This window comes from Staurois parvus, unplaced genomic scaffold (assembly GCF_062004578.1).
Source record: "Staurois parvus isolate SC_StPar_1 unplaced genomic scaffold, SC_StPar_1.0 ptg000209l, whole genome shotgun sequence".
Classification (NCBI taxonomy): Eukaryota; Metazoa; Chordata; class Amphibia; order Anura; family Ranidae; genus Staurois; species Staurois parvus.
Window position 1 is genome coordinate 8,763,538 of NW_028318005.1, and position 15,335 is coordinate 8,778,872.

General features: G+C 41.9%; 1 protein-coding gene across 1 annotated transcript in view; it reads right to left on the minus strand.

The window, feature by feature from the left end:
* The window catches only part of NUP210 (nucleoporin 210), a 154,575-nt gene that overhangs the window by 13,349 nt on the left and 125,891 nt on the right, over nucleotides 1-15,335 (minus strand). Inside the window, exons 35-36 of the mRNA XM_089678742.1 lie at nucleotides 4,939-5,085; nucleotides 2,462-2,712 (exon numbers count right to left, since the gene is read on the minus strand). Of these exons, the coding sequence (XP_089534868.1) occupies nucleotides 2,462-2,712; nucleotides 4,939-5,085 (398 nt within the window). The remainder of the gene's footprint in view (nucleotides 1-2,461; nucleotides 2,713-4,938; nucleotides 5,086-15,335) is intronic.

A 15,335-nucleotide genomic window follows, 5' to 3' on the forward strand; every position in this document is an offset into this window, starting at 1 on the left:
CAGGCCCACCTCCTATGTAGCACTACTGGTCCACAAAGCCACCCATGATAGATATTAGCTAATTGTCCTTTCTGCAAGGCAGCAAAGAGCATGCTGAAAGTGACCTCATCACCACAGGGTCACACACAAAAATACCTGCCCTGTTAAAGAAAAGGTGCTCTACTTACATTCTGGTATCCTGTGCCATTTCTAGCTGCTGCAGGTACAGTGCATCCAGAACGTATTACAGCCTTATTCCAAAATGGATTGAATTCATTTTTTTCCTCAACATTCTACAAACAATACCCCATATTGACAACTTGAAAGAAATTCGTTTTGAAATCTTTGCAATTTATTAAAAATGAAAATAAATGAAAAAAAAAAAAACACATGTACATAAGTATTCACAGCCTTTGTCATGACACTCAAACTTGAGCTCTGGTGCATCCTGTTCCCACTGATCATCCTTGAGATGTTTCCACAACTTGATTGGAGTCCACTTATGGGAAATTCAGCTGATTGAACATGATTAGGAAAGGCATAATCCCGTTTATATAAAGTCCCACAGTTAACAGTTCATGTCAGAGCACAAACCAAGCCATGAAGTCCAAGGAATTGTCCGTAGACCTCTGAGACAAGATTGTATCAAGGCACAGATCTGGGGAAGGGTACAGAAACATTTCTGCAGCATTGAAGGCCCCAATGAACACAGTGGCCTCCATCATCCGTAATTGGAAGAAGTTTGGAACCACCAGCAATCTTCCTAGAGTGGGCTGCCCGGCCAAAATGAGCAATCGATGGAGAAGGGGCCTTAGCCAGGGAGGTAACCAAGCACCCGATGGTCACTTTGAAAGCAGCCTGGAGTTTGCCAAAAGACACCTGAGGGACTCTCAGACCATGAGAAACAAAACTCTCTGGTTTAATGAAGCAAAGATTTAACTGCTTGGCTTGAATGCCAAGCATCATGTCTGGAGGAGACCAGGCACCGCTTACCACCTGACCAATACCATCCCTACAGTGAAGCATGGTGGTGGCAGCATCATGCTGTGGGGATGTTTTTCAGCGGCAGGAACTGGGAGACTAGTCAGGATCGAAGGAAAGATGAATGCTGCAATGTACAGAGATACCCTTGATGAAAACCTGTTCCAGTACGTTCTGGACCTTAGACTGGGGCAACGGTTCATCTTTCAACAGGACAACGAACCTAAGCACACAGCCCAATTAACAAAGGAGTGGCTTTGGGCCATCTCTGTGAATGTCCTGGAGTGGCCCAGCCAGAGCCCAGACTTGAACCCAATTGAACATCTCTGGAGAGATCTGAAAATGGCTGTACACCGACACTCCCCATCCAACCTGATGGAGCTTGAGAGGTACTGCAAAGAAGAATGGGAGAAAAATTGCCCAAAAATAGGTGTGCCAAGCTTGTAGCATCATACTCAAAACGACTTGAGGCAGTAATTGGTGCTACAGAGGCTTCAACAAAGCATTGAGCAAAGGCTGTGAATACTTATGTATACTTATGTGTTTTGTTTTTTTGTTTTTTTTTTAATAAATTGCAAAGATTTCAAAACGAACTTCTTTCACATTGCCATTATAGGGTATTGTTTGTAGAACGTTGAGGAAAAAAAATGAATTTAATCCATTTTGGAATAAGGCTGTAACATAAAATGTGGCAAAAGTTAAGCGCTGTGAGTACTTTGTGGATGCATTGTATTTAACAGGCTGGATCAGAGTTTCTCAACCAGGGTACCATGGAACTCTAGGGTTCCTCCAGAGGTTGCTAGGGGTTTCTTGAGCAATATCTGCCTCTCAGATAAGTTCTCAATGACACCATTGACACCTTTTCAGCTATCTGTAAGAGGGTAATTCTTCCCAATGACCACAAGTGTAAGGAGCATTCATTCCACTGACCACCACGCTAATGTATCAAGAGTTGTAGATATAGTAATTTTTAGCAGGTGTTCCCTAAGACTGGAAAGTTATTTCATGGGTTCCTCTGTGTTGAAAAGGTTGAGAATGGCACAGTTGGATGGATCAAATATCTGCTCCACCTTGACACACAATGGTTCCCTCCCTTCAATTCAAACATTCTGTAGTCAAGTATGAGATGGCAGGAGAAATCACTTCATGTGGCAAAAGGAGCAGGTATTCAAACATCTAGAAGTGGGAAATAGGGTTACCAAATGGAGAACATAAAACTGTGGTGTTTCCAGACATAGGGCGCCGGAATGCCAAGTATAATGTCTTTTTCCTTTTTTTTTTTTTTTTTACAGCGCTGGTCTTCCAGCTCTAAACCATAGGGGCATACAAGATAGAGATTCTCAGAATTCAGGATAACCCAGGTAACTCTATAAGGTATGTAAACATGCATGCTTGCACTTTTGGGTGCCTGGTAATGGTCTGCTGGTTTAGCACTTTTAAAAAGGTCACATGGGTCATCATTTTAGGAAACTACAACTGAAATTTTGACTTGAACTCTCACCTCAAGGTTTTTCAGCAATTCAGCAGCTCCAAATATCTTAACAATGGTGGTAGGATAATGACTACTTAAAAGAAGCTCCTTCTGGTTGGTATAAAATCCAGGATATACAGGAACATCTGCACTTGTCTGCTCCTGGTATACATTAATTCCCAGGATAGATGCCGTTACAATAAGTGATGTGTCCCCGATGCTGATTTGTTTTAGCTGGCCCTCTGAAAGCTTCTGTCTACCAAGGGAACAGATGTAGTGACCTAGATATCACATAGGACCATAATTAGGAAACCTGCTGGTTTTACAGAGACATAACAGCTTTGGCAAGTGTCAGGAAATAGCAGAAGCTCTAAGTAAGTGGCAGACATAGTACACATTGCAGAGTGACAGATACAAAGAATAAAAAAAAAAAAAAAAAAAAAGAAACATTAAAGTGGAACTATAGACTTTAACTTATTTTCATATCAATGTAAAAGATCAGCTTAATCTTACCAATTTAAATTTAAAGTGCACCTACAGTATACCCAATAAAAGGTCATTTGCTATTACAAACTAGTAAAAAAAAAAAAATTTAAAACAAGCCACCCTTGACCTCTCTAGCTGCTTTTAAATAGAAGTTATTTTTTTCCTCAAAGATCCACAAACACAACAAAAACTCTAGAGCAGCCTTTCCCAACCAGGGTTCTGTGTAACCCTGGAATTCCTGTAGGGAATGCTAGCGGTTCTTTGAGGAAAGGCATATGAAGACTGATCTCCTATATAAATTGATGTACATCAACGCCACCTAAGGATCACTTCTAAACTGACTAACAATGTGAACGTTACCAGAAAACAACATGCAATGGAAGGAGAACCAGACCAAATGATGAGAGTCCAAATTAATTTATTGGTCTGCACTAAAAAACATACCAATTCATACATTCAGGGGTCAGAAAAAGCTCCGCCTTCACCAGGGCTTCAGTTGCAATGGTTTTGTACAGAGCAGCGCTGAGCCTCATCTTCTAGGGTCCCCCAGTGGAGCTCCTGGCTCCACCTCTTCTGCAAGTGCCCGCATAGGAAGACGCGTCCTATTAGGGCACTTATGTGGGCTTGATTTTGAACCACGCTGCCTGAGTCTATAGACACAGCTCGGCCCCACTCCCCACTGCATTGCTACAGCCTGTAATTGACCGGAGGAGGAGTCAAAGGCTCCCACTGTTATAAATCTTCCCTGTGAGGTGGGACAGACAGCCAAAAGCTGTGACCCCCAGTCACAGTGCTAGATCAAAATCAGGCTCAGGTAAATATTTGGGGGGGGGGGGGGGGGGGGCTGGGGGCAGCAACTTTACAGAAGATTTTTTACTTTTAAAAGTAGTTGTGAACCTCAGACATGAAATCTGAACAAAGCATATATTTCTTTGTGTATACTATCTCTCCAGAGCCCTAGGTGTCATTACGGTCTACTCTGTAGTTCTTGGACTATTAGCTTGGGTCACTTCTGTCATGTTTTTCTGACACCAAGAAAAAAAATGGTGAGGGGAGGGAGCTCCAGCTGATTGACAGCCTTAGCTATGTTCCTGTATGAAGGGGGGTATGTTCCTTCCCTCCAGTCAGCTCTCAGAACTCTTGTATAGTGTGCAATTGCAGCTCCCCACACCCTACTTTGTGAGTCTATGAAAAATCCTTTTCATCTCTGAATTTTACAAGGATGTACAGGACAAATGACAGCAAACAAACTGACACTTCTTATGTAGGAGGATTTGTTTCATCTCTGCGTATCACCTGAAGCCAGTCACTTCAGTGGGTATAGGTGAGGGTTTACAACCACTTAGTACGGATCCTTTCACACTCTACCAGTCCAGTCTAATTTTCAGCTTTCAGTGCTGTTGCATTTTGAGTGACAATTACTCAGTCATGCAACACTGCACCCATATGAAATTTGTTTACCTTTTTTGAATTTGTAATGCCTTAGATGACAAAAGCTAGAAAGGCTATTTCTCCTAAGGTCAAGGAAGGCATACTTCACCTGGGCCTCCTCCCTAGGACAAACCCTCTCTTTTGTTGCTTTGGTTTTGGACTAGTCATATTTTTTCTTTAATTCATAGCAGGAAAAAGCAAGAAAAACAAAGGGCAGTGACTGAGTAAAGGTAAACATACGGATTGCTAAAGTTTTCACTGTACAGAAATGCTGCTATTTTTAATAAGTCCATTAGTCCAGTCTAAATATTTTAGTGGTGATTTTGTTATTGCTCAAAAGACGGACCTGTCTTTTTTTTTTTTACTATAGAGGAGCCTAAAGAAGAGATACACATTCTGTGAAGAACCATTATGAAGGAGGGGGAAAAAAATAAGAACAGAAGATATATGTCTTGGTGTCACATGCCCCAAGCTTCCTTTGCCGTGCTGTGTGAAATGTTAAAATGTTAGCAAAATAAACTTTCTCAGAGCACAAGGAAACCGTAAAATACAATGCCAGAAGCAGTGAAATTCAAATTAACCATATTTACCTGAGTCAAAATCAAAGCCAGTATTAGCAGAAAAGACTTCAGATGCTGGAATGTCAAGTTTCTGCTCTTTAAACCTTAAATGGCAGTTTATCATGTTTTCTGGATGAAGATCTTGAATAGCTTCAATCTGGGCTGCTGAGCATTCTCCTACAAATAGTGAAAATATATAATTATCACAAGACTATTACTTTTTGAAGAACACACGAAGTACATTTATATTTTCAGCACTTTCAGAAAACCTTCCCACAGTCATTAAAATGGTAAATATCCTGTTAAACAGTTATGTGTTGGATAATGTGCTAGTCCATATGTAACCAAACCTAAGGCTATTAGCACAAATATAACCGTGCTTGGTCATGTATCAGATTGATGAATGTGCATTACCAAATCACTAGCTAAGTGTTATCCTACAGAATGTTGTGTGTCACTCTGGGTTTTGGCAAGAATCTAGCAAATAAACATTCAAACCTGTATAGTCTAAAAAAATAAGAATTTTGACTTGCCTGTAAATTCCATATCTTGGAGCACAGTGCAGTTCTCAAGACTTGATACATAGACCATGAGTTATATGCCACTACCCTCAGGTGATAGGATAATGGCAAAAAAGGTTTGCTGGGACTGCCTCCCAGTGTATCCATATAACACTGTCCATGTCAGCAAGCAATTGTGTGAACACAGAAAAAAGAAGAGAGGGACCTGCCTTTTGTACTGTACTCCAAGATATGGAATTTATAGGTATGTCAAAATTCTTATTATCCTAATCGTACATGGCATGTCCCCAAGCAATTACTCAAGGGGTGGGAAGCAAACAAGCCAAAATGATGGCAACAGACCCACAGGAAAAAACAAGAAAGGACCCAGTTGACATCAGAAGCACCTTGTGGCCAAAGCATGCATCAATAGAGGTCCAAACACTCACCTGGCAACAAACAATTTAGAAAATGTAAGCAGAGAATCAAGTTCTAACCCCACAACTTGTAAAAAAAGAAAATAATTGATGCTTGAGGCAGGTAGCCTCCCCATAAGCCGCCATATTATGGTGGGGACAGTCCAGGCCCCACCATAAGGAGAAGCGAAAATTGTTCCAATTGCTTTGAAGGCAGAAGGCAAAGGAAGAAAGAATGAAGTTCTGTAACAAAAAATGATAGGAAGAGCACTGATGAAAGCAAAATGCATTGACTTCCAGGAAACTTTGAACCCATGTAACAGAAGGGAAAAAAGGGGGAGAGAAGATAAAACTACGGCTGCCAGAGGCAACTGATAAAGGCTCTATTCTTATACAGAACTTTTTAGGTGGGTAACCCTCAAGAACACAAGTAGAGGGTTCTGCATGGGCAACAGCAATCGATTAAGGCTCCAGGGAGACACAGAGCATCACAGAAGGGAGAAAAGAAGAACACCCTGCACATACAGTGAGCAAGGAATGCAAGAGCCAAGGTGTTAGAAAGGGAACATACCCCCAGGGTACTAAGGTCTAGGCAAATCCAAACAGAAAAAGCTGCAGGATAAGGAACAGGAATACATTTTAAGATGGGATTCCCTATCATCACACTAGGTGAAAACTACCTACCTACATAATAGATTGCTGATTATGGAACAAGCATTCTGCATGCTTGAAGGAAAGAGGGGCACCCAACCTAGAGGTTGGAATATGCCTAACTGTTGGATATCAGTGAATAAGAGCTGTTGAGAGATCTTTGCGCAAACGTTCATAGAGCAGTTATATAACTGAAGATTTTGGTGAGAGAAGCAGGCAAGTTCAGTGTCACCTACAAAGCATGCATGTGGACAGGTTGAGAAATGCAAAAGGGAAGCACAAAGGATATGCAACCTTTTCTAGTACTAAGCCAGCAAATAGAAGTTGAGTGATACAAAGGCCAGACTTTTCAGAAGGCAAGAGCAGAACTGGCTTCTCAGCACCTTCGTAAGCAGAATACGCTGGAGCAGAGTCTGAGCATTGTATGCCAGGGAGATATATTGTATGGCAAAAGGAAGTAAAAAGGCTCTATATAGTGGCGCTAACTAACCCACACTGTGAGGAGAATAGTCCTACAGATAACATGGATAAGTATCCCATACAGAGTGACCGACTGTAAGGGCATATAATAGGCTCCTATGTGCCACGTCCCAAAATACTAAATAGAATAATCTAAAAAAAAGAGGGCCAATTGCGGACTTTAGAGGCACTGCAACAAAGATATCTTTAAAAACACTTTATTATAGAAATGTAAACCATTACATAGCAATTACATACATGTTACTTCGCTAAGAATGCAAAACCCCCAAAGGGGGGGGGGGGGTAGAGTATTCTATGCTGATTACAAAACTCTTAAAAAATGATTAAAATTGACACAAATGTACCATATCCCGGTAAGGATATCAAAAGACAGAAATCATAATGACTCTGTAGGTAATGGACATGTTTTGCGACAGTATCGCTTCTTCAGGAGTTACTTGAGGTATTGGCTACAGAGCAGAAAGTGTGTCGGGATAGGTGATGATACAGTGGGACAGAGACTGATGATGATACAGCGGGATGGAGATTGTGTGGATCCTCCAACACCCCCATTTCATCCTCTGGCAGTCCCAGGTAGTAGGGCATCTCTACCTCTAGGCCAGTCCTTGGTTGGCCTCACTACAGGAGGTGTTCAGGGCGATACTGGCCGTGGATTGAATCTTCAAGTTTAGAGACGTATTGACTCTACTACCCCAGTTGCCTGGGCTATTCCCATTTTGTGAAATTGAGGTAGTGTATCATATCGGCCCCATTCCTCCCCATTTGCTCCATCCTTGCCTGTATCATAACAAGGTTTTATATATGCCGCTTAGCAACCATTATAGCTGAGCGGATACTTTTGAGGCCTTTATATATTTATCTACATTTATCACTTCAGTGAATATTCTCTAGTGGCCTTTTGGGCTTTAAAATCGATGTTCACATCAATCTTACAGCCTATATATTTGGAAGATTTTGAGAACAACCTCTTTATAGGGACTATCAAGTGGTGTTTCATCCTTATGGGATCCCCCTGCTGACCTGCTTGCTCCATGCGTTATCATCTATCCCGACACACTTTCTGCTCTATAGCCGATACCTCAAGTAGCTCCTGAAGAAGTGATACTGTTGCGAAACATGTCGAGTAACTACAGAGTAACTATCATGTGATTACCCATATCGACATTCGATTAATGTCTTTTGATTTCCTTACCAGGATACAGTACAGTTGTGTCAATTTTGATAATTTTTGAAGAGTTTTGTAATCAGCATAGAATACTCTACCCCCCCTTTTGGGGTTTTGCATTCTTAGCGGTGTAACATGTATGTAATGGTTTACTTTTCTATAATAAAGTGATTTTAAAGATATCTTTGTAGCAGTGCCTCTAAAGCCCGCAATTGGCCCCTTTTCTTTTTTTTTTTTTTTTGGATTATTCTAAATAGTCCTACTGATCCTGAGTGGAAAAGAACAGGGCATGAGCTGCCTCCAATAGGCTACTAGCAAACGCTGACAGAAGTTCTCATGGAGGGGCAACCAAGAGGTGCTAATGAGTGCATGTTCCTGAACATGGAAACAAACTCAGGGAAAAATGCAGTGGGAAGGAGAGAAGTGAATAAGAATAATGTCAAGATTATGCTGAGTAACCCTAGATGGTACAAAGTAGGGGGCAGAGCTCGAGAAGGATGAGGATTCGAACAAAAAGGTCTGTGAGCATTTTAGCAAATGGTTCAAAGAATTAGGTTGAGAAGACCTAAAGTAAAAGGGTTCCTAAGGCACCCTGAAATATGAATATTCACGGTGCAATTTAAAAAAAATAGCACCACAAAGTATGGGGATTTTGCCAGCAATGCAAGGACTACATTGATGTGTAAATGGACATAACTATCAATCTGCATTTGCTATTATATCTAGAAACATTTTCATCTAAGAGAGAGATAATTGCAGGTATACAGGAGACCAGACCCTAGCTACTGCAGTAATTAGTATAGATGTTTTAAGACCATGATGGGACATGAGACCCTAAATGGACAAGGGGTCAATGCAATTCTTTCTAAAAGGCAAGGAGATGACCACCCCTTTTGTCTGTGAAACCTGCAAGGAGGGCAGCAATAGAGCCTCTCTGAACCCCTCAAAAGACAGTGAAATAAAGGACTGGGATGTCTCTGCTCTAAGATGGAGCACATGTCAGTAGACACTCCCCACCTTTAGGGATGGCAGCGAACCTTCACCGTAAAGGCGGATTCTGAGGAGGTCTGGTGGACTTAAAGGTGAAGGGTCTACCATGAAAGAATGGACCTGCATTAGAAGAGGACACCTGGAGGGAGCGAATAAATTGTACACATAAAAGGTAAAGGCCAAATCAATAGGAGACTGTGATTGTAAATAGTGGGGTAGCAACCTCCTTCCCTCTGTAGCTGCCTCAATATATTCCACAATGGCTTTTCCAAAGATGAGTTGACCTTCAGAAGTCATGTGCAAAAGGAACCTATCCTGAGCAGAGTCAGCTGAAGCTGTAAGCCACAAGAATGTGCACATAGGCACAGAAAGGTTATTCTGCAGATTTGACTAATCACATTCTCCACAACGTCTACGCAGAATAGTAGGGCCAAGAGCAAAAGTTATAATCTTGCAGAAAGAAAAGGATTATCTGTATCAGGCGATACCTCAGCACTGAGTCTAGTTTGCCATAGCCTGCGCAATAGACATAGTGGCAATAGCTAGCTGCAGGGCTCTGGGTCTGCCAGAGCAAAGGAGGACTTCAAAAGAGTCTCCAAACACCTATCAACTGAATCTTTGAAGAAGGGAATGCCCCCAATAGGAACAACAGATTATGTAGTGTAAAACCAGTCGAGTCCAAAGTGGAAACAGTCCAAATATTTTTTAACTCTTCTTCCATAAGGTACAAGGCAGCAAAAACGCCAGGAGTTAGGCCAATCATTGTATAGAGCCCAACTGGTATGATCAAGAATAAGGACAGGCTTTCTAGATATTGCCTTCTTTTTTCTACCTAATGGAATATATGGAGGCTGTGCAGAACTAGGTGTATCTAGCCAGAGACTAGTACGCACTGCATCAATAAGTCCACAGTAGACAGCATATGGCTAGAAGTGGACAAATTAAGTTTAGAAAATTTTGGTAATGAAAAATCTTTATTAGCTGCCCAGAAAATGTCAGCAGCCCCTTACCTTCTGCAAATGTAAGTGAGCCAAGCAATTCAGGTTCGAATGCATAAATATAGTCAAGGGGAGAAGAGGCAGAATAACAGTTACAATTGGTATGCACACACAGTGTGCACCACTTACACAGCACTCCTAACAGTGATGTAAATGTCTATGAGCTCAAAAACTACAGTCCTATGTAAGAAAAAGATGGATGGATGTGGGGGTCCAAAAATCCCCTGCAGCTCCTGAAGAAAGATCTGGGATGGATCTTCTCACAGTGAATGGAAAGAAGCACAGGAAGGGGGCACAGGAGTTAACAGAATCAAAAGAGCAACATTTTATTCAACAAAGAGCCCTTACAGGTTCAAATCTATGAGTCCAGCCTGGAGAAATAGCCAAAAGATGAAAACATCAGGCAGATGGTATGTCAGCAGGCTGACAGATTTTGCACAGCAACGTACAAACTTTTTTTGAAATTGGGGTTGTAAAAATAATCATACCAATGCATCTTGTGTATGCAGTATGTTAACCTTTAACTAAAGGAATTCCTATGTAGGGGTTGATAATCCTTTCCTGAAGGAAAGGAGATGAACACCCACTGCAAGGATAAGTGCGAAATAGGGTTACGTAATCTTGTTTTTTTCAAAGCGAGAACAAATAGAGAAGGACTAGAGAGGTAAGGAGAGGAACGTAATAAATAACTGTACATCTCCAGGAAAAGGTAAAAAGGAGATTTAACATTTTTTTTAAGTTGTGATAAGTATTCGCAAGACCATCCCATTGCCTGCATAACAGGGGGCAACCTATTAGCATATGGCAGGCTTTTTAGCAGCTCTGGCAGGCTTAGAGAGGGAAGGTTTGCAATGACCAAAAGAACCTGCAGTAGCCGATTATTGCATCTAAGAGAGGCTCATGGATGAGGATCACACAGTAGGAGATGTGTAATGCAGAGTGAATTGTGAGGTCTAAAACCTCTCCCATCAGTAGCTGCCTCAATGTATTCATCAAAGGACCAAAGGGAAGCAAGCCCTCAAAAGGGAATGCTCAAAAGGTATTGTGCACATTTGCACAGAAAGTAAAAACATTCTGGAGATCTGACGAATAAGACTTATTATGGAATCCACACAGAATATTAGTGCCAAAGGTAAAAGTTGTAAGATTGATATTTAGTTCGTCTACCTCAGAGGAAAGTTCATCATGAATTTCTCTGGCTCAGATGGCCATAAATTGGGCAAGCGCAAATATGACTGTGCTGACCACAGGGCCACTCTTTATAGCGCTCAGGAGATATTTAGAAGATTCTCCAATCACCTATCCAACATGCCTTTAAAGGAGGGGGTAACCTCAATAGGGATCGTAGTGTCAGCATTAAGGGCAAGAATGGCTGGGTTCAGCGTGGGGATGGAACATTTTTTTTGTCAAATTCTGCATCTATAGGATACATACCTTCAAAATTATCAGGAAGGGAAAATAACCTCTCTGAGTTTGCGCAATCCCTTTTTAAGGCCCAGCTTGTCTGATCCAGAGTGGGAAAGGGCTTTTTACAGAAGGTCCTCTTGTTGGAGCAATTGAGTATATGGGGACTGTGCAGCACTAGGCGTATCTATCCACAGATTAGTATAGACTGCCTCAATCAATGAACCCACAGTGACCTGAATATGGCAAGAGAGCTGGGAAGTAACTTCCTTAAAAAAAAAAAAACCAAGGAGAGAAATCTCGAGCCGTTGGAGATGGTAGAAAATCCACATTCAATTTGGTTTGTGACGCAGCAGGTGCATCAGGTAATTGTTTAAGCAATATAATTAGCAGGAGGTGAGGCAGAAGAACATTTGTGGTTGATAGTTCCTTCTGACTCTTGAAAAGGCAATAGCTTGTAGAATAGGTCAGGCATGATGACTGAATTCAGCCTGACTCAAATAGGTTGCTTGTCAGGGATCTTAAGTTATGGTATTGGAGCAGTGTTGTGCTTTGGAGTTAAGGGACCCCTAGTAACTTGACAGAAAATTCAAGTTTCCTCAGGGCCTGTGGCAGACTCAATGCTGTATGTCCATCTGTGTGTTCCAACTCCCAAGTGCCTGTAATCTTCCATTTATAAGTGAGAGTGTTAGCCATTTTCAATCTAACTTTCTTTTTGAATGGCAACTGACAGCCATTAAATATATGGGCGTGTATTTTCCTACTTCCCTATCAGATCTGGCGAACCTAAATTACATCTCTATTGAATTTCATCATCAAATGCTTACAGTCCTACAATAAACCCAACTTCTCCTGGTATAGACACGTGACAATAGTTAAAATGGATATATTGTCCAAAATGCTGCATATATTCCAAACAGTCCCTGTTCCCCTTTACCCACAGGCCTTTTTTTGACGCATTATATTGCTATTCATACTTCCGTCTGACATCATAGAAAACAGAGGATTAAAACCTCTATTTTATCAATGACCAAAAACAGGGGCAGCATGTCCCCACCAAACGTACTGCTTTACTTTCATGTGTCAGTGTTACTTAGGATTTTGGATTGGTTTCAGAGTAGACTGAAAACTATGGACCTCCCTTGAAGGGGATCAGTTCCTGCAGATATCACCTATGGTCGCCACCTGCACAAAGACCTAGTACAGATTAAACCCATTTTGGTATGTCAGCTAATTTACGTATCTGGGACGCATAGTATATGCAATTAAAGGACTGCTCTCTACCGGGCCTGGTCCCTTGACCCCAGTTTGATTAAAATGTGTTCCTCCTGGCACTACAACAAACACTTCTCATCTTGGATTAGTAATGGTGGGACCTTCCTTGGAAAGGTGTTACAACAAAGAAACCTTCCTCCCTTGCTTCGGCTACTACCTTCCTGTCACAATCCTTCTAAAGCTTGGATCGAGTATTCTCAGTTACAATAATATATCAGGTCTATAGTTCTGTGAGATTCCCTTTCCAGACCCCACACAGAATATGAATCTTTGCTCCTTCAAACTTCTAGGCCAGAACACTTTATCAGCTATTGTTATGGAACTCTTACCCTCTGAATCCATACCACTTCCCCAAATGGGAGATTGCGTTGTCATCAGAAAATAGCAGTTGAAAGTGCGCTGCTGAGAGTCTTATAAGCCCTACTTCAATAGCTGGAAAGAAACTTCTGGTTGAGAGGTGGAAAAAACCACCGAATTTGAATAGGGGAAAGTAATATTAACATTATCTATTAAGCCAAATGATGAGACAACATGGTTAGGGGAAAACACTAAGAATGCAATCATAGTAAGCATTAGCACAGTGTGATACACATTAGCAGGGAAATGCAAGGAAAAGGCTGTCAGTTTGCGGTTTTCCCACTTTTTTTTTTTTAAATAAAAAGGTGTGATTTCATCAGTGCAGCTGTCAAGACCTTTTTTCCATTAGTACTTCAGTTACATGCTGGGCCGGCACCTGAATGTGCTACAGTGGTGGGTGGTAAACTGTCTGACCTGGAGCAGTGTTTCCTTTTCTTGCGATTTCCTTAAACCTATGCCCTATGAATCACTTGTGTGCATAGTACTGCAGTAAGTCTTGTAGAATAAGGATCTCATTCATACTTTAGAGCCATCAAGACCTGGATACCACCCTGTGGCTAAATATACTAGCACCACATGCCAAGGTATCCTCAGAACACAAGATACAGTGTCTGAAGTGAGAATTACAGGTCAGGTTCGTGACTGCAGGGTCATGGGGTACAGTTCTCAAGGTGTGCCAAGAAACTGCTAATAAGCCATGAAAGTAGTAAGCGGTCAGATTTTGATAAAAGTGTCAGTCGAAGAAGGCAATGAAAACTGGTGAAAAGATAGAAGCAAACCCTTCTCCAAGAAAAGATGCCAATCGCATAAAGACACTAGCAAACACCACAGCCCCATGGAGTAGGCAGGATTATATGGGGACACTAGGGGGAGAGCTAGCAAAGCTTTTGGCAGTATCCAATCACCTTAAGGTAGAGGCATATAACCAATGTTCTGGGAATCAAATCTTATGTTCTGTACTGTACAATAAAGATAATACGTTTGTCATTAACACAGAACTGCAGAAAAGAAGTCTATTCTCCTAAAACTAGCAAAAAAGCCGAGGCAAGCTGGTATCAGGAGGGATTATTCTAGGCAGGCCTACAGTTTGTGTTGCGTTTAATCCATCTGTAGGCAGCAGTATATCCCAAAGGTTAAAGAATTCCCCTCAAGGTGGCCCTCAATGGAAAAGAAAGAAAATGTTTAATATGTACAAACTTACTATACAGTATAGTTTGACAGCTTATCAGTCTCCTGCTTCTCACTTTACTTTCTATTCACAGGCTGGGAAAAGGGCAAGAACTGTGGGTGCAACTTAACTACAGCTGGAAAAAAAAAAAAAAATCGGGTCTTCTGATCAGAAAGAACTGTTCAGTGTGACAGAATTGTGTAAATCTCAGTTATGAATTGCCGGGAGTTCAACTTTAAGTCCAAAACAATAGTTATGGGAACGAAGATCAGAAGACCTAGAATATATCTTGCATCTGGGTCTAGGTGCATCAAACTCCTAAACTCAAGGCTCTGTCCTTGGGCCCCTTCTCTTCTCCATCTACACCTCCTCCCTTGGCCAACTCATACACTCTCACGGCTTCAACTACCACCTCTATGCCTACGACACACAAATCTATCTCTCAACCCCCCACCTCACCCCCTCGGTCTCTGCCCAAATCACACACCTACTGAGCGACATATCAGATTGGATGTCGCTCCACTTCCTTAAACTGAATCTCTCCAAAACCGAGCTCCTTGTCTTCCCCCCAGCCCGAACCCCACCCCCCATTGACTTCTACATCACATCCAACAACGCCAATATCAAACCCGCTCTGCAGGCCAGAGTACTTGGTGTCATTCTGGACTCCAACTTATCCTTCCAGCCCCAAGTCCAATCTTTAACAAACTCGTGCAGACTCCACCTCCGCAACATCGCCAAATCCGCACGTTCCTAACCCCAGAAACCACTAAACAGCTCATCCACTCCCTCATCATATCACGACTCGACTACTGCAACTCCCTCCTCACTGGCCTGCCTCGCCGCTGGCTATCCCCGCTTCAGTCCATCCTGAATACGGCTGCCAGACTCATTCCCCTTTCCAACTGCTCCATTTCCGCCACTCCCCTCTGCCAATCCCTCCACTGGCTTCCGATTGCGCAACGGATCAAATTTAAAATCCTAACACTGACGTACAAAGCTGTCCACCATACTGCCCCGAAC